Source organism: Podarcis muralis, chromosome 7 (assembly GCF_964188315.1).
Source record: "Podarcis muralis chromosome 7, rPodMur119.hap1.1, whole genome shotgun sequence".
In the NCBI taxonomy this organism is placed as follows: domain Eukaryota; kingdom Metazoa; phylum Chordata; class Lepidosauria; order Squamata; family Lacertidae; genus Podarcis; species Podarcis muralis.
Genome location: NC_135661.1, coordinates 82,628,828 through 82,656,023, shown reverse-complemented (window position 1 = coordinate 82,656,023; position 27,196 = coordinate 82,628,828). Strand labels below are relative to the sequence as shown.

The following is a 27,196-nucleotide window of genomic DNA, read 5'->3' as shown; positions in this document are numbered from 1 at the left end:
TAGATCAGAATAAAGTTGCTTTAAAAAGTTGTTGCGCGTGGGGTTTTTTTAGCTGTTTATATAGCTTGTTGTGTTTCAGAGGCTAGGCATGTTAGGGCTGCAATTTTAATTGGTTAGATCCAGATTTCCCAAGCTAGCAGGACCAAGTTGCCAGGGATGATGGGCATTGCAGTCCAAAAACAGCTGGAGACCCAAGTTTGGGAAATCAGTCAGGCTTTTAAGTGACAAAAATGTGCAAATTAAAACACAGAGAGGCATTTAAGAAACCAGTCCTGTACTCATAAGAAACTGCAGATGGTAAGCACCATCTTAGGAGAGACACTGACTTTTACCTCTCACACAGAAGGAAATGTCACTTCTAAGATGATGCATAATCTAAACACAAATAAAGTATGATTTTGCTTCCCAAAACACTAGTTTTACTTGTATATAAATATAATCAATCAGTCAATCCACTAATATTTATTTAATTGGGTCGCAGTCCTAAATTATTTGTTATGTTATTATCCCACCCTTCCTCCAAGTAGCTAAGCATGACAGATGAACTGTCACAACCTTATGAAAATAGGCTGGGCTGAGAGGGAAATGGTTTGCCTGAGCATCAGGCACTGAAGTGCCCAAATGGCAGCAAAGCCCAACCACAGCTTGCCTCCTGGACTCAGGCCTGGGGTTTCATTCCAGGTTTGTGCAGAAACTGAGCATATATATATATATATATATTAAAAAACTGAATCGGGTCACTGGCTCATTTTTTATGGAAGGTAGATCTGTCAAGGGCTTTGAACCACGAAAAGTAAATGGCATCTCTGTATTGTCAGAAACAGCCCACCCTTCTTGGTTATGAGATGCTAGGAGCAGAATGGATGGGGCTGTTGCTGTTGTGCCCTGTTGTAGGTTTTCTGAGAAGTACTCTGCTGTGGAAACAAAACACTGGGCTAGTCAGACCTGTTGGCCTGACCAACAGGCCCTCTCCCATTTGAGTCAACTACTCCATGGTGGTACCCTCAAGATGTGGTTGGACTACAACTTCCCTCATTCCTGACAGATGATGGGAGATGACAGTCCCAACTGTAGGGCACCATGTTGGCTATACCTTGTCTATTCTGACTGACAGCAGCTCTGCTGCCTATGGGGTTGTTTTTTAAACGGCAATGGTGGGTATCAGACCTGGGGTCTCTGGCATGCAAAGTGTGTCCTCTGCCACTGAAGCCAGTTCTTACTTGGCCACTGTTCCTTGGGCTGCACAAGGTCTCTTTCTGCCAAAATCCGCTGAGACGTGATGCAAGGACTATCTTTGCACCCCTTCTGGCAAGCCATTCAAGTCTAAATCCCGCATAATATTGAGGATGTAGCTGTATGTTATAAGAAACACTGAGTTGCCACAGATAAGGGCAGTGCCACACCCAAGTTTTCCCAGTTCCTATGTGTAGGAAAACATAGCCAGAATCTTGAAATTATTGGGTTCTGTGTTCCCCTACCAGCACCGGCCACTGATGTGGACGTTCAGCCTGCTGAGACCAGGGCATGGGGTAAATCTTACTAAATGTTACAGAGTGGCAGAACTCTGCACAGCGATGCTGTTTTTGGCAATTTGACCTTCCATGCTTAGGCTGCCTCTCGTGTGTAAAGTTTGGGCTAGAGCCTGCTCACTCAACTCCTTGCCATCAGCACGGGGTGCTGCTTCTCCTCTCCTGGGCTAGTTGCTTCTTTTCTCCCTGCCACCCCCCTCCCCAAGCTTCTGGGTCAGAACCGAGAGGTCTGTCCAATTTCCAGTGCTTCTTTTCGCTGGCACAGTTTTGTTTGCTTGCGAGAAAGACAAATCTTGGCAAGCTTGCCAAAGCAAGAGGCTGGGAAAGGGTTAATGTCTGGGTCGTGACTCTTGGCTGAAGTCCCAGATGGAAAATGAGTTGGCTTTGTGCAGGAACAAACAATATTTTTGCCTGAGAGCTGGGAGCTGAAATGTCAAAAGCCGAGCCTGTGGACTTGGGGGCTAGAAAGCTCCCTAGATCAAGAGCCGCTGCAGGAACTGGCAATGTTTGGTTTTACTTGCATCCTTGCTCTCTGTTGCCTGGCACTTCTTAATAATTATGATGTCATTAGTTTTCATGGGGAGAGCCGCCTAATGAAGTAGTTTCCTACAGGCTCTGCTGTAGTCCGTCCTTAATTCGTTTCTGTGCATGCTGTTTCTGCTAAAAGCTTGCCCGCCTTAAATTGTACTTTACATTTCTCACACCCTGGGAGTCTAAATCTGTGTTGAAGGAGTGAAATATAAATTATGTAAATAAATTAGCATGGTAAAAAATGGATCATGTTGGGTCTGCTGGTGTTACTTATTTATGAGAGAGACAAATACAAGATGGGTGACACCTGGCTTGAGAGCAGTACATGTGAAAAGGATCTAGGAGTCTTGGTTGACCACAAACTTGACATGAGCCAACAGTGTGACGCGGCAGCTAAAAAAGCCAATGCAATTCTGGGCTGCATCAATAGGAGTATAGCATCTAGATCAAGGGAAGTAATAGTGCCACTGTATTCTGCTCTGGTCAGACCTCACCTGGAGTACTGTGTCCAGTTCTGGGCACCACAGTTCAAGAAGGACACTGACAAACTGGAACGTGTCCAGAGGAGGGCAACCAAAATGGTCAAAGGTCTGGAAACGATGCCTTATGAGGAACGGCTAAGGGAGCTGGGCATGTTTAGCCTGGAGAAGAGGAGGTTAAGGGGTGATATGATAGCCATGTTCAAATATATAAAGGGATGTCACATAGAGGAGGGAGAAAGGTTGTTTTCTGCTGCTCCAGAGAAGCGGACACGGAGCAATGGATCCAAACTACAAGAAAGAAGATTCCACCTAAACATTAGGAAGAACTTCCTGACAGTAAGAGCTGTTCGACAGTGGAATTTGCTGCCAAGGAGTGTGGTGGAGTCTCCTTCTTTGGAGATCTTTAAGCAGAGGCTTGACAACCATATGTCAGGAGTGCTCTGATGGTGTTTCCTGCTTGGCAGGGGGTTGGACTCGATGGCCCTTGTGGTCTCTTCCAACTCTATGATTCTATGTTTCTTTACATTTCTATCTTCCATGTCTTTATTGTGGGACTCAAGGCAATGTGCCTTCACGTAGAACTAAGACCAGCATGTTTCAAATAGCTGTCACAAATGTGGAGAACCTTTGACCCTCCAAATATTGCTGAACTGCAACTCTTAAAAGAGCAGCAATTTCACATTTGAGTTACTTAAGGATTCTTGGGCGAATGCTATCTGGACTCATCAGTTTGTCAGTTTTTATTTTGTCCATAAGGAATGTTCTTGTCAACACTATTTCCATTAGTTCTTCAGGCTCTCCACATATGGAAGTTGTTCTACATCATATATTGCACTGTGAAGACAGATGCAAGCAATTCACTCAATTTATCTGCAATCTCCTTATCCTCCGTTAGCACACCTAAGGCACTATTGCCTTGTCATCCTACAATCGCCTGCCCAGCTGGTCTCCTGTTAGTAATGTATTTAAAGAACCGTTTGTTGTTAACCTTTATGTTTCAGCAACGTGCTCCTGAAATTGTTTTTAAGCATCTCTTAATGTCCACTTACATATCTTTTGCATTCCATTTTGGTCTCATTTGGACAAGGCTTCCATTTTCTAAGGAAGCCTTCTTACCTTGGCTGCCTTGCAGAATATTTTCTGGAGCAGAAAAGGCTAAGGAATAAACCCTACACAGATCCAGAGCGAAGCCCCTAAGATGGTTGGATGGTGCCTTGTACGCCTCCTTCCAGAAACTCCTGCAGCCCAGAGGCCACCAAATGTATTGCTATGCTTACCTTTGGACCACTTCAGTGAGGCCGAGAGAGGGTCTTGTCATGTGGGCAGCCCAGAGCCTCTATACACATTTGTTGTTGTTTAGTCGTTTAGTTGTGTCCGACTCTTCGTGACCCCATGGACCAGAGCACGCCAGGCACCTCTGTCCTCCACTGCCTCCCTCAGTTTGGTCAAGCTCATGCTGGTAGCTTCGAGAACACTATCCAACCATCTCGTCCTCTGTCGTCCCCTTCTCCTTGTGCCCTCCATCTTTCCCAACATCAGGGTCTTTTCCAGGGAGTCTTCTCTTCTCATGAGGTGGCCAAAGTCTTGGAGCCTCAGCTTCATGATCTGTCCTTCCAGTGAGCACTCAGGGCTGATTTCCTTAAGAAAGGATGCGTTTGATCTTCTTGCAGTCCATGGGACTCTCAAGAGTCTCCTCCAGCACCATAATTCAAAGCATCAATTCTTCGGCGATCAGCCTTCTTTATGGTCCAGCTCTCACTTCCATACATCACTACTGGGAAAACCATGGCTTTAACTATACGGACCTTTGTTGGCAAGGTGACGTCTCTACTTCTCAAGATGCTGTCTAGGCCTGTCATTGCCCTTCTCCCAAGAAGCAGGCGTCTTTTAATTTCGTGACTGCTGTCACCATCTGCAGTGATCATGGAGCCCAAGAAAGTAAAATCTCTCACTGCCTCCATTTCTTCCCCTTCTATTTGCCATAACCCAGGATTATGCCCCAGGGAGGTCACTTCAGTGTTGCCAACACAGCAGTTTGACTTCACCTCCGGAAGCACACTCCAGTCTTTCTCTCGAGACAGTTGGATGCCAACAGCAGCAGCTCTCATCATCTCTTGCCTTTGGCCATGTTTGCTAGGGCGGTTGGCAGTTGTAGTTCCTCAAGGTCTGGAGGGCCAAAGGTTTTGTCTTCTAGAAGCACATCTCCACTTTTTTGTTCCCAGGGAATTCTTGCCAAACTCTGCTCTTTTCAAGTTGGGTAATCATGGAGATGCTTAGTAGCAGTGTCTCTTTGTTTAGACTGGCAAGGCGCTGAGCTCAAAGAGCACTGTTTGATCTACTCTGGCCAATGCTTGCTATGGGGCTTTTGGGGGGGTCTTGCTGGCCATTTCCTTCCCTTGGCTGGAGCTGCATGGTGATGACGCACAAGCCGAACCCCTGCCTAACATCCCAAGTTAGGACCGACTGAGCTCAAGTCCAGATGGTCTTTTTCTTCAGTCTAAGCAACATACAGACGCAACTGCAGTTGAGAGTTAAGCGGACCCAACGCAACGCTGGCTCTTTGAAGAATCTGTTTTTTAACTCCTCTGTTGAAATTGGTTTCAGCCATCTGTTGTAGCTGCACCAATACCCCGGTGGCAGCTGGAAGCTGCTTTCTCTTAGCAAACTGAGGCTGGCTAATGGTATTTGGGGGACCGGGCTGGAAGCATATAGATGACAAAGGCAGGCAGCCGGGGAGAGAGCTGCTGAGTATATCCAGCAAGAGGGGAAGGACATACGACAGGTTGATGCCCTGGGACTCCCCATCAGGGAACTGCAGAGAAAGCAGCCAAGGAAGTCTGTTTGTGCCAGGAAGCCAGAGCAGCTCACATAGCACCCCCTGACCTCTTTGCTGCTCTGGCCCCTTTGTGGAGAATTCCACCTTGCCACCCTCACTCCCATCTGGACATTGATGCTGTAAAAGGTAAAGGTACCCCTGCCCGTACGGGCCAGTCGTGACCGACTCTAGGGTTGCGCGCTCATCTCGCTCAAGAGGCCGGGAGCCGGCGCCATCCGAAGACACTTCCAGGTCACGTGGCCAGCGTGACGAAGCTGCAACTGGCGAACCAGCACCAGTGCCGCACACGGAAACACCGTTTACCTTCCCGCTATAAAGCGGTACCTATTTATCTACTTGCACTTAGGGGTGCTTTCGAACTGCTAGGTGGGCAGGAGCTGGGACCGAACGACGGGAGCTCACCCCGTCGCGGGGATTCGAACCGCCGACCTTATGATCAGCAAGTCCTAGGAACTGAGGATTTACCCACAGCGCCACCCGCGTCCCCATTGATGCTATAGCCAGCCGTTATTTGTGTATTCCTGTAACTAAATGGATCCTTCCATCAGATGACACTGAGGACGTCTCCTGTGCCTTACCTACCCCAGTCTGTTCAGAGTACGATTTGTCATGTTTCTTTGCTCTCCTTGGAATTGTGGTCACAGCCTCCCAGAGAATTTCCTTTTCTTCCTCCTCCTCTCTCTCCCTGACCCTGCTTTTCGTGTGTTTCAGATCCTAACAACCTCTTCTGGCGTTTTTCTTTTTCTTTTTCTGTAAACACATTTACCAGCAGGGCCTGCCAAAAATTACCCTGTTCAGACATAAAAGGAAATACTGTGAGGGTTTAAGCCCTCTGGGGAGGGATTTTTTTGGGGGGGCGGAGGCAGAAACCTGCGTTTGCTCTGGACTTCTGTGCAAGCTTTATATTGCTGAGCTGATCTGGGCTGGGTGCCAAGTACAGCCAGCTACAGTAAGCGGATCTGTCCTCTTCCGCCCCCCTCCCCGCCTTGCAGCTCTCCTGCAAAACACCACTTCAATTGGGGGAACAAGCCTGGTCTGTCACAGGACTCCTTCTTTCGCAGAGAGGTGTCCTCAGTTGTTAGCTTTGCCCCGAGCTTAATAAGATCAAAAGATGAGTCGGGCACTTGTGATACTTTCTGGGAATAAATAAGTTGGAGTTGCTGTTTTTGGTTTTGTTTTAAAAAATCCTGCTTGAACGTTTATTAGTTGGCTTTCTAAATTGGTGTTGCATTTGTAGTGGAGATGGTTATACGGCTTTCCTGCAGCATTTTTACTTTTACGTGTTTGCACTTGTAGTGAACCAAGACTGCAAGTTTTAATTTGTCAACTGAAGCTTTATTGCAAATTTTAATAGGTGAGAAACCTAGTATGATTTCGAAGCTATTTTGGTTCTGGTGTGTTACTGTAAAAATGAATGAAAAAGAAGAAAATGAAATTTGCCTCCCCCCCCCCCCCCCAAGTCGTGAGCTTGTGATTATTCTGAGGGTGTGTGCCTAAATCATATAATTCCTCCATTAAAAGCAAAACAATGTATTAAAGTTTTGATGTTGAGGTGCATTTCATTGATCAGTTATAAAGCAGATTATTTAATCAGTGAAGGCTGCAGTTGTGTGTATGCTTACTTGTGAGAAAGCCCCGTTGAATTGAGTGGGACTTCTAAACAATAATGGTTGGATTTATTCAGCTGATGTTTTGAATAGGCAGAGTGGAGTGGGAGACAAAATCCTTTCTCTTCATAAAGGTCAAGGTACCCCTGACCGTTAGGTCCAGTCACAGACGACTCTGGGGTTGCGGCCCTCATCTCGCTCTATAGGCTGAGGGAGCCGCCGTTTGTCCGCAGACAGCTTCTGGGTCATGTGGCCAGCATGACTAAGCTGCTTCTGGCGAACCAGAGCAGCGCACGGTAATGCCATATACCTTCCCGCCGGAGTGGTACCTATTTATCTACTTGCACTTTTGACGTGCTTTCGAACTGCTAGGTGGGCAGGAGCAGGGACCGAGCAACGGGAGCTCACCCCGTCACGGGGATTCGAACCGCCAACCTTCTGATCGGCAAGCCCTAGGCTCTGTGGTTTAGACCACAGCGCCACCCGCTTCCCCTTTCCTCTTCATAACCCCCCCCCCCCTTATTGTTGAGCTTCTTTCTCTCTGGTTCCTTAACTATGCTACCTGTGAACAGGTTTCCCTCCCACATCATCCCTGTGTGAAGCATCTGACAAGGGAAAGAGTGAAAGTGAACTTCTGAGGTTCAAGAGGGAGGAACTCTGCCAAAGTCTCTTTGCTGTTCATGCTTGGGGTGGGTCAAAGAGCTGAGCCAGGAGAAAATGGGTGCTTTGGGATTAGGACCCGCTTGGCCAGCACCTGAGCTTCCGTCCATATCACAGAAGTGATATCAGGTGATGAAGTGGGACTTGCAGGAGCTGGTAGAGACAGCTCTTTGCTTAAACACCTTGCAGTAGTAATTCTGTGCAGTCCAAAGTAAATTATCCAGCTTCTGTAAAAAAAATAGGCAAGTGAGTTTAAGGGTGTGTGTGTGCCCCTAAAAAAAGGGAGAGTTCTGCCAAAGCTTCGTGTAGGCAAAGAGAAGGTTAAACACCCCTTTGCCCTGACACTGCCCATTTAAGGCCACGTGAGTCACTAGTCGGAGACTCTGCTGCTCCACCTTCAGCCCTTGCTCAGTTTTAATCTGTGGCCCATGTTAAAAGTAAAGAAGCCTTACGAGGGTATTGGGGTATGTGCACCTGGTTAGCCAGACCTTCAGAACTAAACATTGGAGTAGACTTTGCTAATGCTGCTCCTGCTTGTTGACAACCTGCGGTTTTGGTTTATGTGTGTATGGTCAGTTTATGAGAAAATAAAAGGCGTAGATGCACGATGTGGGGGGAAAAGGGCCCAGTGGATTAAAAAAAAATGGTGCTACATATTCAGGGTGTGCTTGCTTACAGGGCAGCCTCTTATCCCCCCCCCTTTTTTTTTTTTACATACTCAGTTCTCTGGTTGTAAAATGGGTCCGGGCAGCTTATTTCACAGGGTCGCTGTGCTACTTTGTGAGTAAAGAAGGACACTCAGTGTGCTTTAGATGCCGAAAGGACCTCTTTGGTATTAAAAATACACAGTAAATGCAATCCCATCCTCAACACTAGCCGGAATGATGCAGTTGCCTCCAGGGGGTTGGTTTTGAGAACCTAAAGGGCAGCAGGTTGTAAATTATTTAATTTAGTATTATGATTGCTATACTTGTAGGCAATTGCAGGTTGTTGTTTTTAAAGTGTCTTAATGTTCCATTCTGTAAAATGAGAATACAGTGGTGCCTCGCAAGACGAAATTAATTCGTTCTGCAAGTTTCTTCGTCTTGCGAATTTTTCGTCTTGCGAAGCACGGTTTCCCATAGGAATGCATTGAAAACAAAATTGCAAGACGTTTCCGTCTTGCGAAGCAAGCCCATAGGGAAATTCGTCTTGCGAAGCAACTCAAAAAGCCAAAAACCCTTTCATCTTGCGAGTTTTTCGTCTTGCTAGGCATTCGTCTTGCGAGGTACCACTGTAAATGAGAACCCTGATTTGGGAGATGGAACGTAAAGGAAACAAATGGCTTTAGTAGCATACTTTGTTACGACAACGTATACATCTGTGTGCACTGCTTTCATTTGGGAGTCTGAGCGGTGCATTGTGAGGGAGGGAGAGAGTTGTCACCATTTGGATTTCCCACTTCAGGCACCAAAATATCTTGAGCGAGCACTGAGTGTGAATAATATTTAGTGATTTGCTGGAACAAAGACTGCCTGTCTGTTCATACGCAATTTTTGAGCTTAATTTTTAAAACCGGAAATTTCACAATACATATTTTGCACAGTGTATTACACCCTATGTGCAAATTATTGGCAAGAAAACTCCTTCTCCTTACAGTAAACAAAGGGCTGGGAATGGGGAGACTCCCAGGATTAAAATTTATCTAAGTTTAGACCAAGCAACTCTGCTTTATACAAAATAACCATCACCCATAGACTTTCTTGGCTTAACAGAGCTATAAGAACAACATACATATATAACGTATAAATTGTATCTATGTAAATTATATCCAACAGCATAAAAGTGTCTTTACCACAAGTGTTTACTTTGTATCATTTTAATTTTGTTTTAAATGTATTTTTGTTGTTTTTAACTGTTTTTTATAATCTTAAGTGTACATTGCCTTGTGAAGGCGATTAATACATCAGTAATAATATAGAGCAGCTTTCCTCTGGCACACTGAAAGTCCATGTGGAATTTCTTGGGCAGGACTATTCATAAACAACAAATCATCTTTTGTGCTAAGGAAGTATTAGGAAAATCAGCAACAACCATGCATATTTATTTCATAAATTGAACACACCTGCTCTTATTTTTAGTCCAAAGTTTTAAGTTATTTTTAGTCTACTTTAGATTTATACCCCGCTTTCCTATAAAAACAAGAGCCAAAGCTACATATAACAGTGGAAGAGAACCAGGCTGCAATACTGCAGTTCAAAAGAGAAGCTGTACCTGCTGCAATTCCTTGGTCAACATAATTGTCACCTCCCCTTCTTTGACTCTGGCCATCCTATTTCAACCTCTGCACTAGCTGGAAAGGTCTGCCCAGTGTGTACCCTCTCTTCCATCATTCTGGAAAACCCTGGCTGATACCTGCATTCAGCTGAATGCCATTCAAACCCCAAACTGATAATGTTTTTCTGCTAATGGGCTGCTCTGCCAGTGGCTGAATTTCTCAGGAAAGTCTCTCTTAGCTGGAATGCCTGCCATTTGAGGTCCATTTCTCCTTCAGCAATTAGTAGCTTGACTTTATTAGTAGCTTAAGGGTTTGCTGATTAGGGGTGGGACACAACTTCCAGGGGAAGTGCAGGTAGGTACAGGAGCTTTCAATAAGGTCTGATAGTCCACATTTCTTGGCTCATTGATCCTTATTTTCAGAAGGCAGTAATCACTTTTATTTACCCTCTCTCCACTGATATCCTCAAAGAGCATTGTCATATTCTATAGTTCGTTCACTGCCACCATCAGAACTCAAAGAAATTTTAGACTAAACAAAAAGGCTGGAAAGTGCATTGCACATTAAATTCGCACACGGAATTGAATAATAAACTGCAACCTTAGGTTCTCACTTCGAGAAGCTGGCCAGGGGCTTGCTACAGAACTCCTTTTAGGATCTTTTTTTCAAAGCCCAGAACGAAATGTAATGCCAAATCAAAGACTTCTTTCTCTCCGCATATCTGAACGCCTGGCCCGCACAATAAAGCAATTAAAGTGGAAGTGTGCAGCAGCTGCCGCAGCTTGGAAATTTCTGGTCTTCCCCGATAATTACGTTAGTGGTGGAATTATCCTTTCTCCGAACTGAGCCTGGAGTGGGGGGTGGAGAGATCGCTCTGCTTCAGTAATCCAGACCGGATTACAATGTTGTAATTGGATCCCTGCGCAACGAACTCCGTTTTGTGATGCAAGCCACTTGTTTTGCTGCTCTCGGAGCGTTCCAAGTCGGTCTCTGTCTGTTCTGGTGTGTAAAAAGGACGCTTTGAGGGCAGCTATTAAGGGCTGCCAGAATTTCTTGCCTTAATAACAGGCCTCTTGCTATCTTCCTCCTTTGGAGGGACGATTGGGGCAATGGAGGTGAGGGGGGGGGGACTCCTTCCTAGGGTAGCACAAGCAATTTACCGTATTTTTTGCTCTATAAGACTCACCTTTTCCCTCCTAAAAAGTAAGGGGAAATATGTGTGCATCTTATGGAGCGAATACAGGCTGCGCAGCTATCCCAGAAGCCAGAACAGCAAGAGAGATTGCTGCTTTCACTGCGCAGCGATCCCTCTTGGCTTCTGAGATTCAGAATGTTGTTTTTTTCTTGTTTTCCTCCTCCAAAAACTAGGTGCGTCTTGTGGTCTGGTGTGTCTTATAGAGCAAAAAATACGGTAAATTGACAGTAAATGGGGCAGTGCATGTACATTGTGCTAAAGCAATCCCCCTAAAATTCTGCTGCAAGGTACCCCCAAATCCAGCCATAACAGGGCACAGTTTTTCAAAGCCCTTCCCCTAATTTCTCCTGCTTTGCAATAGCTTCTCCTAGCCAATTGGGAGGGGCAAGGAGCTCTTTGGGAAGGGGGAGCAAAGAAGTCTAGGCCCCCTGCAAGCCCCTCTGAATCAAAGAGACTGGTTCTGGCCCCTGCTATGTGGTTTGTGGATGAAGGCTGGGAGCAAAGTTCCCTCCTTCCAAAGTTGCTGCTACTGTTCCGTCGCACCTGATTTCTACCTTACCCTTATCCCTTGTAAGACCCTCTGTGTCGTCTTTTCCCAGCCCTGCCTTCATTTCCTCGCACTGGCAGGCTTCCTTCTCTCCAGACTTTGCCAGATTAAGTTTTTGCAAGGCATTTTGCGCTGGCGTAGACAAGGTGCTGAAGCTCTGGCATCTGTGGAGCTTAATTCCACAGCTCCTCTGGCTTTGGGAATGTCTGCAAATGTTGCTAATGCGCTTTTGAGCGTGAAACTAATTCTGGCACGACTGCCCTGGCTACCAATTAGTTTCCAGCGCAATTGAACGAGCTGCTTTTGACCTAGAAAGACGTAAGTAGCTCAGGACCTCAAGGCCCACCTCTCCCCACATGAATTAGCCAGACCCTGTGCTCATCACTGGAGGCCCTTCTCTCTGTGCCCACCTCTGAGGGAGGTGCAGACGGTGGAAACTTGAGAACAGGCCTTCTCAGTGGTGGCTCCCTGCGTGTGGAAGGCAGGAGACATGCCTGGTGCATCGTATTTATTTTTAGGCAGCAGGCGAAAACATTTATTTTCAGCTAGGTTCTATGTCCTTTATTTGAAGGGTTTTAGGTGTACTTGTGGCCTCTTAACTTAGTTGGGTGGGTTGTGTTAAAGGTAAAGGGACCCCTGACCATTGGGTCCAGTCGTGGCCTACTCTGGAGTTGCGGCGCTCATCTCGCTTTATTGACTGAGGGAGCCGGCATACAGCTTCCGGGTCATGTGGCCAGCATGACTAAGCTTCTTCTGGCACAGAAACACCATTTACCTTCCCACCGGAGCGGTACCTATTTATCTACTTGCACTTTGACGTGCTTTCGAACTGCTAGGTTGGCAGGAGCAGAGACCGAGCAACGGGAGCTCACCCCGTCTCGGGGATTCGAACCGCCGACTTTCTGATCAGCAAGTCCTAGGCTTTGTGGTTTAACCCACAGCGCCACCCGCATCCCTGGGTTGTGTTAGTTCTGCCTTTTTACATACTATGGTTGGTTTTTAGGGTTTGTTTTCAATTTTATTCTTTGTTTTAGTGTTGGTATTTTTTAAGCCGCTTTGGGTCACTTTTCACGAATAAAGGAACCAGAAATGTATCTGATAACAATAACAATATTTGCAAGAAGAGGCACTAGAAGATTGCTTTTTTAAAACAGAGACCCAAGATTTTCATGAAAGAGTTGTCCGTCTCAAAACACACATTGCACTAGGAAGGCCCCGGTTCAAATGTCACCTCAGCTGCTCTGTGTGACGTGTGTCATCATGGGTGTGCAGTCTTTTTGTTTCAAAGGACAAAATGTGCTAGTAGCCTGCCCTGAAATCATGAGAGAATCACAAAACAGTTCATTAATACAATTTACAGTAATGGAAAAGAATTTCCAGTCATTCTGTTTGGTCTACTATTGCAATAAAGTTTGCAACGCTTTCAGTCTCTCTCAAAACAATTGAGATTACATACCTTTTGTCATTCCCCAGATAGCTCCAGTAAATTGCCCGAGTACTGCTAAATCCTGTGCTGTTATGTGTCACTTTGGGGGGGGGGAGGTTTCAAGTTTTGGGCATGCTGAATCTTGATGGGCCATGGTCAAATCAAATAATAAAATTCCTGTGGAAATTGCTAATAAAAACATCTTGGGATCCTGTGTTAATTTTAACTCTCAGCGTGTCATTAATAGGATCTAGTATACATTTTATAGTTTTAATAACAGAACCACCACCAATGAGCAAAATTATCCTTTCCCTTCCATGTTTCCAGCATACACCTGAGCCCCTCCCATTTGTTTTTGACAATTAAAAATACTTTTCACACAGAGGGAAGCAATACAGTGGTACCTCTGGTTGCGAATGGGATCCGTTCTGGAGGCCCGTTCACAACATGAGCAGAACGCAACCCACAGCGGCACGTCTGCGCACGTGTGGGTTGCTATTTGCCGCTTCTGCGCATTCATGTGACGTCATTTTGTGCTTCTGTGCATGCGTGAGAGCCGAAACCCGGAAGTAACCGTTTCCGGTACTTCCGGGTCGCCGCGGGACCTTAAAGAACGTAACATGAAGCAAACGTAACATGAGGGATGACTGTAGTGAATTTATTCGCCAGTGGTCATAGGTAAGGCTTTAAATTAACTATCCATTTAGCTGAATTATTTTCTTTAATCTGTAATGAAGCCTGGTAGATTTGGGATCAAACTCTCTTGGTGGTTTTTACTTTTATAAAGGCAAGCTTCCCACTGGGCAAGCCCAATCCCGTGTGCACATGTAGGGTGATGCTCTGGATCCTGGCCTTTACCTCCACATGCAATTTGGGGGTGCAAATGCTGGTATCACTTTTCAGAGCTCCCATAAGCTGTTGTTGGCATCTGACTGTCTTGAAACAATGGAGTGCACCTCTAGGGGCAAAGTCTAACTGCTGTGTTAGCAGCACCGAAGTGACTTCTCTGGGCGCAAGCTGTGGAGGGCAGTGGTTGTGGAGGTCCTGAACTGCCCAGAAGACAAGACAACCCCCCACTCTTGGCCTCACTGATGTGGTCCAAAGGAAAGCAGAGCAATACATTCAGTACCAGCTTGGCTGCAGGAGTTGCCGGAAGGAGGCATACAAGGGACCATCCAGTTGTCTTAGGGACGCCACTCCAGATTTGTGTTGGGTTTACTCCTTAGCCTTTTTCTTCTCCCAAAGATATTCTGCAAGGCAGCAGAGGTTGAGGACCAGAGTTTTCCTTCTCCTAGATGGGCTCCCTTCCCAGGTGGACGAGCCCCATCTGCCCCTCACTTCCCTCCACAGCACGTGCAGAATCTGCCTTCTTGACCGTTGGACGCGCTATTGGTCTTGTCTGCTCAGTCTGCTGGATCCTAACTCACTGAGGGTTTGATACCCATTGGCTACTCTCACCTGGTTTAGCCCGCCAGTCAAAGCCATTCCTGAGGTGTGGCTGCTCTTCCATTCTGACAGCTTCTAGGAGCCACAAGTGAGAGCAAAGATCAGGGTGGGGACCAAAGGTGGACAAGCTGCCTCAGAAAGAGCATGATGTGTCTCCCTCCCCTAACACCCCTTACACCTCTTTCGTAAGCAAATGTGTGTAAAGGAGCTCTGAACACCTGAAATGCAGTGGCGATGCTTAAATGTGCTAGCTTTCAGCTTTGAAAGAATCCAGTGTCTGAGCTCAGACATCTGCATTCTGCTGCTTGAATCAATTTGACTATCTGGCACCTGAGGTACCCGATTCCCTGCTCCAGTGAACAAAGCTTTGTGGCTGCTGTCGGGATTCTGGCAAATCATCTCATTATGCAACATCTGCTAACACCAGCAAAAATGCTGGCTGCTTGGACAGGGCTGGAAAAATCCTAGAAACCAAATGCTGGCACCTAGGTTAAAAAAAAATACCCCCAATCTCTTTTCTCAGGTATCGCACACTTGAGAATAAAAGTTTGCATAAGGAGCCAAATCCTTATGACTAGTCCTGAAGCTGGTTTCATTGGCACACACAAAAACATCACTCCAGTTCCCCTCTCTCCCGCCTCAGTTTCCCCTATTACAGTGGTGCCTCGCAAGACGAAAATAATCCGTTCCGCGAGTCTCTTCGTCTAGCGGTTTTTTCGTCTTGCGAAGCAACCCTATTAGCAGATTAGCGGTTTAGCGGCTATTAAAGGCTTAGCGGCTAAAAGGCTATTAGCGGCTTAGCGGCTTAGAAAAAGGGGGGGGAGCGAAAAAAAATCGCAAGACGTTTTCGTCTTGCGAAGCAAGCCCATAGGGAAAATCGTCTTGCGAAGCAACTCAAAAACGGAAAACCCTTTCATCTAGCGGGTTTTTCGTCTTGCGAGGCATTCATCTTGCGGGGCACCTCTTCTGCAACTTTCTAATGCATGAAGAGATGGAGAATTGGTCCCTGTGCATGTTGCGGCTCTTACAAGCAAGAAAGTGTTCTTTATGATTATTTAATATTTATATATCCCACTCTTCTGCTAATAAGAGTGGTATTTGACAGAGCACTATATTATAATCTGGTTGCAAGGTTTTAGCTAGCACTCACCACTAATGACAGGTGACCTGTGAAATTGCAATACGGCTTTTGAAAATTTACTTGATGTGTATTTGTTTATCTGGTTGTTTGACTTTTAAAAATACCCTGTCCCACCCCAAAGGCTCCTTACAGTGTGTAGGCGGCATAAATCAAATGGACTGCTAACCATCAGTATGATCCTTTCTCTCTCTCTCTTTCAGCTCAGAATGTGACTGTGGAAGAAATTATCACCGCCTACAAGCAAGCCTGTCAGAAGTTAAACTGTAAACAGATACCCAAACTACTGAAGCAGATCCAGGTATGTGCCTTTCCTTAAGTGCGCAGCAGAAACGCTTATCAGATTCGTCTGTCAAAGGCAGAGATGGATTTTTATAAACACTGAAGAAAGCTGGCTATCACTGGAACTGAACAGTAATAAAAAAAGTCCTCTCTTGAAGTTGGGTGACATGTATTTCAAAGGCTGCAGCCCAGGCCCATGTAGCGCAGCAAACACTAAACAAGGACGAGGTTTGTGTGTGTCTTTCCATTGCTTCCAAGATGGCTGTACTAACCTAGAGAGGGAACTGGGCCAGAGCGCAGAGAGCTAAGTGAGCCTGCAAGGTTATGAACAACGGAAGGTGCTTCACACAGTAACTGAAACAAAAAAAATTCCTTCCAGTAGCACCTTAAAGACCAACTAAGTTAGTTCTTGGTATGAGCTTTCGTGTGCATGCACACTTCTTCAGATACACTGAAACAGAAGTTGCCAGATCCTTCTATATAGTGAGAAGGTGGGGAGGGGTATTACTCAGAGGAGGGTGGGGATGGGTGATTGGCAGATAGCTGTGATGAGCCTGTTGACGACTATTAACGACTGCAGTAGGTCTTACAGGAAAAAGCAAGGGGTGAGAAGGTGAAAAATGGCTTTGTCATGTATAGTGAGATAAGAATCCAATGTCTTTATTCAGGCCAGGTGTCTCCATGGTTTTAAGTTTGGTAATGATTTGCAATTCAGCAGCTTCTCTTTCCAGTCTACAGTAACTGAAGATGCTGAGCTTTGGGCCCTCCCTAAAAGCATACAGGGATAAATCTATCCATGCAGGCAACAGTGATCTAGAGCCCATTACTGCTCCAACGAGCAGCTTCCTAGCCTCTTTCCCATAGCGGCTGCTGTTTGGGTGGTTTTAGGAAGTGCTGCTCTCTCTGTTGCTGGAAGCAAGCAAAAGGAACAAGATCTTCCAATTCAGCAGCAGAGACCCACTCCAAAGGGCAGGGGTTCCCCAGACGGGGACATTATGACATGGGACATTATGGCCCATGTCATTGCACAATGGGCAACACCCATTGGCAGGACAAGACGAAGGCCCTCTCTTTTGCAGAACGTGAGAGCTGGGCAGGCTGAGGGAGGGAGAGGTCCCCCTTCAAGTATTTGGGTTCCCAGGAACCTTCAAAATGGTGCCATTTACACACCCAGGGTGTGAAAGAGGGAGGACAATTTTGCCCCTCATTTTGATTTGAAACCCTTCCTTCTCTGAAAACAACAGCTTGGGACAGAAAATCATCAACTGAGCTTTCAGCTCATGTTGAGATGATTGAAGAATTACCAGTAGCAACCAAAATGTCAATTATCATGAACCAGGGCAGGAAAATGAATCCACCTCTACTTGTTTTGCACGATTTGCGGTGTAATGCACACACTTGCATTGTATATTTGGGCCGATGAATGAAAACCTCTTTGTTATGAAGTGGCCAGCTATTATCAGTTTCTGGAATGACAGATTTGATTATGTGCATCCCTAGTCATTGTTTACATTGGTGTAATGAACTTTTCGCCCTTCTATTAGCTGGGAAATTTTATTATTAAATCTGTTATTAGAAGTGTGCGTGTAAATGTGTGTACATCTGTCTTGTTCATTTCTTTTTTTAAAAAAAGAAAATTGTGTTGTTGTTTAAAAAAGGCCAGTCTCCAGATTGGACCCAGGAGCAGCCCAAACCAGTCCTGGAGGAAGGAGCTACCCCTTATATATCGGGATATCTCCTCTCATCGGACCTGTTCCTAACTCTGGATCTGAACCAAATTGGGCTGGGCCTGGATCAGATTGGGAAATGAAAGACGCTCATATTACATAGAACTTTTGAAACACTGGGCTGTCCATGCTTCCCTTTAGGTCTTCTTCTTCATTATATCTTACCTTTAAGCCATTCCCTTCCGTGTGTAGTAATTTCTTGTTGCTTTATTGCAGGAATATAAAGACTTGACTCCCAGGATAGAGTGCCTGGATCTGAAAGGTACATATTTCCGTTCCCAAGTCTTCTGTTGACACAGTGCAGATCACGATTACCTTGCCGACTCTGGTTATTTCTCTGTGACTGTGATGCCTCAAACCTTCTATCTGGGAGTCTGTGCTTGGAAATGGTCCCCTTTGGAGATTAGGAGGGGTTGGGGAGAAGGAATGTTCAGTGTTGTAAATGTGGGATCATTTCGCCTAGGCCACAGGTGTTACAACATAATGTCATGTGCAGATATGATAAACTCAGAGGTCTTGTTTTGCTGGCAAACGCATGGAAATCTTGCGTTCTGAAGCCAGCTCACTATTTCAGAGGTTTGCCAGCATGCATCTACACCCTCCTCCAACCCTCCCCCCCCCCCAACAGCACCCCATTTTGTTCACATCCCAAATCCTTTCTCTAGTCCCAGATTTAACATTTGCAATAGCCCGCAAATGTTTGGAAACGAACCAGATTGTGTAACCATGTTTGGCACATGCAAACGGAACACACGGCTGACTCCAAACTAGAGGCGCACGTGGCCCTGATTTGGGGTTACGTGGGGTCATCCCCTCCCTCGCCTCTCCCACTCCCTCACCTGGTTTCATATTTCATAACCAGCGAGTCGCTCCTTCCAAACAAACGAGTGAGCATCCTGTCCGTACTGCGGATACAGGTTGCTGACTCCAGGCCATGTTTACGTACAGAGTTTGCCTGTGAAATTTCTGCTGCCGTTGAGAGGCTAGTCCTAGTGGGCAGGGCGGAGAAGATTGCGAAGGCCCCAAGGCATACAAGGGTGGGGACTTCATTGGAGTGGAAAAGCAAAGCGGTGGCTGAGCAGATGGTATGTGATTGGGCAGGAGGAGGGGAAAGAGCTGCCACTTTGGGCTTGCTGGCTCCTTAGCAGAAACGAAGCCCAGGCCTGCAGTCGTTCTTCATATTTGGAGTACAGCTCCAACAATGCTTCGTGGTGCAAAACATTCAGCTTAATGTCCTGGGTTCTTTTGGAGGAAAGGGTGGCATATATGTTTAAGAAATACTGTATTTTTTGCTCTATAAGACTCGCTTTTCCCCTCCTAAAAAGTAAGGGGAAATGTGTGTGCGTATTATGGAGCGAATGCAAGCTGTGCAGCTACCCCAGAAGCCAGAACAGCAAGAGGGATCGCTGCTTTCACTGCGCAGCGATCCCTCTTGCTGTTCTGGCTCCTGGGATTCAGAATATTTTTTTCTTGTTTTCTTCCTCCAAAAACTAGGTGCGTCTTGTAGTCTGGTGCGTCTTATAGAGCAAAAAATACAATAGCTCTGCCTTTCCTGTAATATTTAGAACGCCAGTTCTTAGCTCTCATGCAGCAGGTGTTTTTAGAATGTTCCTATTTAGATTTGCACCATTGTTTAGGGAATAGATGATGAAGTGTCATTAGAAAGTCTGGTTTAAACCAGCCTCCCCCCCTGGTTTAAATCATTTTTGTACCCCACCAAGTTGCAGCTTAATGCCTGGGTCTCTCTAGCTCGGTTGTTTTCCAGTTTTTAATCCAGTGTTTCTCAAACTTGGGTCCCCAGTTGTTGTTGGACTGCAGCTCCCATCATCCCTGACCAGTGGTCCTGCTAGCTAGGGATGATGGGAGTTGTAGTCCAAGAACAGCTGAGGACCCACATTTGAGAAATACGGATGTAATGCATCCTGTGCTTGACAGTGAACCCTTTTAAATGCTGGAGGCTTGCAGATTTACTTTGTCTCTTGTTTTCCAGGCGAGAAGTTAGACTACAAGGCTTGTGAGGCCCTGGAAGAGATTTTTAAGCGCCTCCAGTTCAAAATAGTGGATTTGGAGCAAACGAACCTAGATGAAGATGTAGGTTTGCATGTAACATATAAAGAACTGCCTTTCTTCTCCTCCGCCCCCCCCCCACCCCTTGTGAACAGTCAGCTGAGCTGAATCCTGCCATTCTTTAACATGGAGGAACTTACAGTTCGGGGCTGAGCGTTTAGATATAAGGAATGTGGCCTAGTGTTGTCTGTTCCCATCACCAACAGCTCTTTGGCATCTTCGGCAAAGCGTTTTCCCAGGCCTGTGGCTGGAGATTGAACCTGGGCCCTTGTGCACACAGAGCTTTGCTACCAGATCACAGGTCCCTCCAAATGGTGTGACTGGCTTGAGTCCTCAGACTGAATATCTTGACAAGCTGCTCTTCAAAAACTGCAGCAAATTGCTTCCTGAAAGTGGATTCCTAACATTGGCTAGTGATGGCTCTGTCTAGGCTTTGGGGGCCCTGTTCATAAGACACATTAGTGAGGCCCCTTAATTTGGAAGAGGCAAGGTGTTCAAATCTAAAATCCTGTTGAGCTGCTGGTGGCCACGTAGGGTGAGAGTGGTGGCAGGTTGAGGTGGCCTTACAAAGGTTCGTTCTCATCACTCCCTGGACCCTGTCTAAGGCCTGATCTGCACATTAAATCATAGAATTGTAGAATTGGAAGGTGTCCGAAGGGTCATCTAGTTCAGTGTTCCCCAACCTTGGGTCTCCAGCTGTTTTTGGACTACAACTCCCATCATCCCTCGCTAACAAGACCAGTGGTCAGGGATGATGGGAATTGCAGTCCGAAAACAGCTGGAGACCCAAGGTTGGGAAACACTGATCTAGTTCAACCCCCTGTAATGTAGGGAAAAGTGAATTGTGCTCCTTCAGAATATAGGTAGGAGGTTGCCATTCTTGAATAACCTCCCTCTTTTAAAAAGCTAGCAAAGCTCCAGGCAAGTGGAGAATTGGCACAGCTGGGAGATGGATGAGGTTAAAAATGTCCTCCCTTTTGTGCTTGTTTTCTTCTTGCATGAGGACTTAAATGTGACCACCCCCCACAATTCCACCTTGGGATTCTGCCATGTCTTCCCACTCCATCTGTGGACAAGGTTTATGGCCCACTTTGTTAAGATGTACATCCAGCATTAAAACAAAAATAAAAATGACCCCTTCATTTATTAGGCACTTGAAAGTGATGGATGACCAGCTCCAAATTCTCCCTCTCCCCCCCTGCCCGCTCCCTGTTAAAAAGTATAAATCTAGGGCTGTAGTCAGCTAACTTTTACTCAGAGTAGACCCGTTGGAATGAATGAGCCTAAGCTAGTCATGGCAAGTAATTCAGTAGGTCTACTCTGAGTGTCTCATCTTAAATTACACAGCCATCAGCGATGTGTTGTGGTTCCCTCTTCATGCAAATTACGGGAGTTGCATTTGAGTACATTGTGCCAGTACAGTCTGCTCCTCTCATAGGCTTGTTGATAAGCAAGTCCCAACGCGAAATAACAAATAGTTTGTGGTTGGAAGCATAGAGCAAGACAGGTCTTGTGTTGTCTCCTTGACTTAGTTTACTGGTTTTTCAGTGCTATGACTAGCCAGTTATTTCCCTGGGGGCAGCCTCCAGTCTCCTTCCCCCTCCCACTAGCCCTGAGCCCCACAGTATACAAATTAGACGAACAATACATTTCATTGCAGAACTTCAGAACCAGAAATGGCATTTGAGAAGTAGCGATGAACAAATAACAGCAGGCGCATTCATAAATCGAGGATCAAATTTGAAGAGTTTTGAATTTGATTCTTTGCAGACCTTTACTGCTTGCGGAGCTTCCATGTTCCTACTGCTCTGAAACTTGTGCAAAAGACCTGCTTGCTGTCTCCGGATAGTCTCGCCCTTCCTTCCTCTCCCATCAGTAATACTCAGTAGCTGAGGAAGGTGCCCTGAGGATCATCTAGTCCCACCTCCTGCAACGCAGGAAGATTCGGCTGCCCCATACGGGGATCGAACCTGCAACCTTGGCATTATCAGCACCACACTCTAACCAGCTGAGTGATGTGCTGTACTGTGTTAGGCTGCAGGACCGGGTCAGTGAGGCCTTGTGGCAAGGTGTGCTGCGATTCTGGAAGTCTGCTCCATTTGCACACAGCGAGACTTTCTTCCAAGTAGTCACATGCAGATTTGGGCTGTGAGCAAGTTGATACTTGGTTTGGATCTACCCCCTTGGAAAAGCGCACCTCGTTTCAAACCACAATGAGAACTTGTACATTGTGTAATGTTGTCTTAAGAGATTATCAGCATTGCTGCATGAACTTTGCCCATTTTGCGCCCTCTCTGGGTCGCACCCAGGACAGGCTGCTGCGGCCACACCCTTGCTAACAGTCCTGGTTTTTTCTCCTTTTGTTTTTGCCAGGGTGCCTCGGCGCTGTTTGATATGATTGAATACTATGAGTCAGCCACACACCTCAACATCTCATTTAACAAACACATCGGCACACGAGGTTGGCAGGCCGCCGCGCACATGATGAGGAAGGTTTGTATTCATGGTTAGAAAGCATTTCCCCTCTTCTTTCCCCGCCCCCGAAATTGCATCGCTTGCAGTAGTGTTGCAAAAAGAGGGCAAGCACTGAGCCCGGGTCCTCATTCATGCCCAAGCCCAGTTTCACCGTCAAGCTGCAGCTCCCATTGCCTGGAAATGCCATAAGTTAACATTTCTGGGGCAGTGTTATTGCTCCCCCCCCCCCCCCCAGCCAAGAAAAAAAGACTTTCCCTCCCTTAGAGTGAGCATTGACAGGTTCTCCACGATTCCATGGGCCCAGCTGTAGATTTCCCTGGTGGAAGAAATTTGTACTGTCTGGTGCCAGTGGCAGACATAGGGACTCCAGTAGGACAGACTATATTAATGTTCCAGCAAAATTACAATTTAAGCAGGCAGCAAATCCTATCATATACACACACCTTGATCTGAAGAGTAAAAGATTCCCTAACTATTTTTAAAAATCCATAGAAATGTGTTGTGACAGTTGTGCCACAGAACTCAGACTAAAAGTAAGGCAGAAATGGAGGGGGAGATATACGTGTCCTTAAGGCAAAGTGGGTTTGTGCTGATTCCTTGAGAGCGCTGGGTAAGCTATTGGAGCTGCGAGAGCTGACTGGGGTTTTTAAAAATCCTGATTTCAGCCCATGCCCTCCATGCGAAAAGGGAGGAGGGCCTTGAGATGAACAATTCCTATAATTTCCAATTTTATTCTTTCCTGCCTGCGCCCCACTCTGTGTGCTTTGCTTTACAAAAGCTTGAAAGAATCTGTTCCCATGTGCAATTGACTAAACCTTGGTGATCCTTTCGTCTGCCTCCCACCTTAGCATTATCTCACTGTTATCTCGATGGCATCCATTCAGGTGTTGAAACAGACTTTGCTGGCGACTTGATCTATACCTGCTGACCTTTGCCAGGCTTGAGGAGCTCAGGATGTTTTCCTGAATGGCTTTCGGAACACACTGTGATAAAGCTGGTTCCAGGGTCAAGCAAGGTTCATAGTGGGGAATCTCGTTTCCTGTTAAGTTATGCCAGTCCATTTACTTACGCCATGATCTGCAGTAATAAACCATAGAATAAGTTCAGATTGACACACACCCCTATTCACACCCGCGCTCTGTTAATTCAGGAACTCAGTGATAATCTCCTGCTTTAACGGGCTTACGGATCTTGCTGTTCCTAGCTGCAAATAGAATAGTTTCCCCAGTGTGGAGTGCTATGCAAAGCCTGCACAGCAGACAGGAATCTTACCACAAGTCTCTTTAAAGTTTTTTCTCTTTAAACAGCGACAGCAGCCTCTGTACCCCTCCACAAGGCACCCCATCCACAGCTTGTGGAGCTGGGCTGCCTGATGCCAAGCGCCGGGCCCGGTGGCAGCGTAAGGCAGCCCCAGGACTTCCTCCTGGGAGGAAGAGCTAACCCACCCACCCTGCGCGATCTGAAGACGGGGGGCTTGATCATCTGAGAAGCCCGCCCCTTCGCTCGTGCAGGGGGTGTGAGCTAACTCTTTGTCTGTTCAGGAGTGCGGGTGTGCGGTTGCTAGCTCCTAAACGGAGAAGTCTACCAGAGCCTCCAGCTTGTGCAAGCAGGCAGCCATGCGCCCCTCAACGCAGAAATAGAAACAAGCCGCCTGCCTGTGTGGGCAGCCGAGGGAGGAACAAGCTCCATTGACCTGGCCGACGTAGCTTGTTCTTCCGTCAGCGGTATGAGGGCCAGTGCGAGATGGCTGCTTCACCCGGCGTTATATCATGAGTGAAACCACAAGCTGCGTCCCTCGCCACGGGCTGCAGCCGGGTGCTGGTGCCATGAGAACTCAGGAGCAGCAGTGGTTTCACTTTCAGTACAGTGGTACCTCGGGTTACAGACGCTTCAGGTTACAGACTCCGCTAACCCAGAAATAGTACCTCGGGTTAAGAACTTTGCTTCAGGATGAGAACAGAAATCGCACGGCAGCGGCAGTGGGAGGCCCTATTAGCTAAAGTGGTGCTTCAAGTTAAGAACAATTTCAGGTTAAGAACAGACCTCCAGAACGAATTAAGTTTGTAACCAGAGGTATCACTGTATACTGATTGTTCTCTCCTGCTGCGCATGTCTGGTCCACTGCATGCTCTTCTGGCTGCTTCCAGCCCTTTGACTTGGCTGCGCGACAACCTGCTTTGAGGTGCTGGCTAAGAGCACCTCTGGCTCACGGGCGTTCTGAGCTGAAACGTTTGTTGATATCCAGGTACAGCACCGTTCATACCTTTCTATGACCTGACTCTCAACCTTTCCTTCCTTCCTCAGACAAACTGCCTCCAGTACTTGGACGCCCGCAACACCCCTCTGCTCGATCACTCGGCACCGTTTGTGGCGCGCGCCTTGCGCATCAGCAACAGCCTGACCGTGCTGCACCTGGAGAACGCCAGCCTGTCGGGGCGGCCCCTTATGTTGCTAGGTGAACAGCTTGAGTTGCCCTCTGTGTATACCCAGCCAAACGCCCTTCTCTCTTACTGACCCTCCGCTTCCATTGTCACTTTTCCTAATTCCCTGCTGAGAGCTCAGCTTCCTGCTAGCAGGCGTCTTTTCTGCGAGGGCTCCTTGCCTGCCAAAGGCATCCCTCTGCAGCACTGCGAATGTGCCAGAATTGATGGTCATAATGAGGGGCAGAGCAGTCCCCACTGATGCAGGCAGAAGCCCCCTTGTTGCCTTCCCTCACCCCTGGGCTCTTCAGTCTGCCTAGATCCTTGAAAGGCGCAGTGTGGAGGCTCGAAGGGCACCCTTGCCTTGCCAAAGCTCCCAGATCCGCATGCAGAGTCCATGATGGGGGGCAGGGGAGGTGTCGAAAAATATAGGGGAGGATTGAATAGGAACCACACATGCTCTGGTTTTGGTTCATCCTGACTCTTCCAAGTATGAAATCCAGGCTTTACCACTAACATTGGACTCCAGTTCCCAAAGGCGTCATTTTTTTAAGATTAGCCCAGGTGAGAGATACCAAGAGAAGCGGTATTAAACTTGGGAGAACGAAACGCCCACACCTGGCTTTTTGCATCCTGCTGAAGGCATTAATAATGAATAGGAGCCAGCCTAAAGAATGCTAGCAATAATGGATGAAGTTTGAAAGACAGTCGCCTTCAGTTACTTGCCGCCTAGTGACAAATGCCCAGCTGCGGCTGACCTTGTGCTTTCAGTTCCAGGTGTCTATAAGTGAAGAGCAGGGAGGGGTTGGTTCTTAAATTCCATTCTCTTCCTCCTCTTGGGTGGCCAGTCTTTACCAGCCAGTTGTGGTCTCTCCGCAGCCCCAGGCAGAAGGCAGGTGGATTGAATGAGAACTCATGGCTTTCAGACAGTTCTCTGTATTGGGCAGGACAGGCAGTTCCCCTCCTGAGATTTCGTAGGCTTCCAAGACACCGCTGCCATTTTCTCATACGTTACCTGCCCTTGAAGCGACCCTACCTTATCTCCTCTTTACTCACTTATTACAGACTTATTAGAACATCTGGTGGATTTTGCCTCTCCTTGCTCCATCCCCACTGGGCAGCCAGTTAGATTTGTCCACCTTGTCTTGTGGGCAGGAACGGGGAGTTCTCTCACTGAGGAAAACAGGAGAAAGACAGCAGACCTCAGTATTTAACTTGTTGGTTTCAAACAGTCGGCCAGTTGGCTGGTGGGCTAATTTGGGCCAAGGTCAGATTAAGGGGCAAGGCCCAACTCTCCTCCTTACTTGCTGCTGGCAGACTCATAACAGGCCGAAGCCCCGGGCTTGCCCTGTGAAGGGATGCATCAGTGGCACAGGGGGTCTGCGGCCTGGACTCAAAGCCGCTGCCAAGCTGGGCAGGCAGAAAGCTCGTTGTCACCTGGGAGACTCAGCAAGGCAGCCGTTGTTGTTTAGTCGTTTAGTCGTGTCCGACTCTTCGTGACCCCCTGGACCAGAGCACGCCAGGCACTCCTGTCTTCCACTGCCTCCCACAGTTTGGTCAGACTCATGCTGGTAGCTTCGAGAACACTGTCCAACAATCTCATCCTCTGTCATCCCCTTCTCCTTGTGCCCTCCATCTTTCCCAACATCAGGGTCTTTTCCAGGGAGTCTTCTCTTCTCATGAGGTGGCCAAAGTCTTGGAGCCTCAGCTTCAGGATCTGTCCTTCCAGTGAGCACTCAGGGCTGATTTCCTTCAGAATGGATAGGTTTGATCTTCTTGCAGTCCATGGGACTCTCAAGAGTCTCCTCCAGCACCATAATTAGAGCCCACTACTTTGAGGAAGTGGGTTTATTGCACTCGAGGAGCAAAGCAACTATAACCGTGTAGCCTCAATTTGCTGGTATATGATTGAATCCCACCTGAAAAGAGTGTCGTTCTGGAAGTGCTTTTGGCCTTTTGCAAGTCATTTCTTTGAAGGTGGGACTTTGAGTATTGGAGTATTGGAGCCTCAGTATTCAGGATCTGTCCTTCCAGTGAGCACTCAGGGCTGGTTTCCTTAGCAAAGCAGCCACTTCTCTTTAATTTTATTCTCCCCTTTGTCTGCTTTCCAGCAACGGCTCTTAAAATGAACATGAATTTGCGGGAGCTTTACCTGGCTGACAACAAGCTGAACAGCCTCCAGGACTCTGCTCAGCTGGGCAACCTCTTGAAGTTCAACTGCTTCATACAGATCCTGGACCTGAGGAACAACCACATCCTGGACTCAGGTGAGGGATCCCTGCTTCAGTCTCCAACCAAATTCTTTGAGAAACCGAGAGGAGGCCTCAGGCTGTGTCTCTGCAGTGTGCTGAAGAAGAAAGACAATAGTTGCGGTCTAGGCCAGGGCGGCTCAAATTCTCTTCCAAGAAATGGTCGGATTCTGTTGTTTGAACACATGCTGTTTGGCATCGTTAGATGTTGGAGAGATAAACTCTTATACAACCTTCCGTAGACACCTGAAGGCAGCCCTGTATCGGGAAGCTTATAATGTCTGGTGTGTTAATTAATATATTTTTATTTTAGCTGTGCCAA

General features: G+C 46.9%; 1 protein-coding gene across 2 annotated transcripts in view; it reads left to right on the top strand.

Annotated features, from left to right (window-relative positions):
- PPP1R37 (protein phosphatase 1 regulatory subunit 37) overlaps positions 1-27,196 on the top strand; it is a 52,105-nt gene that overhangs the window by 13,634 nt on the left and 11,275 nt on the right. For both annotated transcript variants that reach the window (XM_077932255.1, XM_028742199.2), the window contains exons 2-7: positions 15,858-15,955; positions 17,880-17,925; positions 19,654-19,754; positions 22,104-22,223; positions 24,510-24,660; positions 26,737-26,892. In XM_077932255.1, coding sequence (XP_077788381.1) covers positions 15,858-15,955; positions 17,880-17,925; positions 19,654-19,754; positions 22,104-22,223; positions 24,510-24,660; positions 26,737-26,892 — 672 coding nt within the window. The remainder of the gene's footprint in view (positions 1-15,857; positions 15,956-17,879; positions 17,926-19,653; positions 19,755-22,103; positions 22,224-24,509; positions 24,661-26,736; positions 26,893-27,196) is intronic.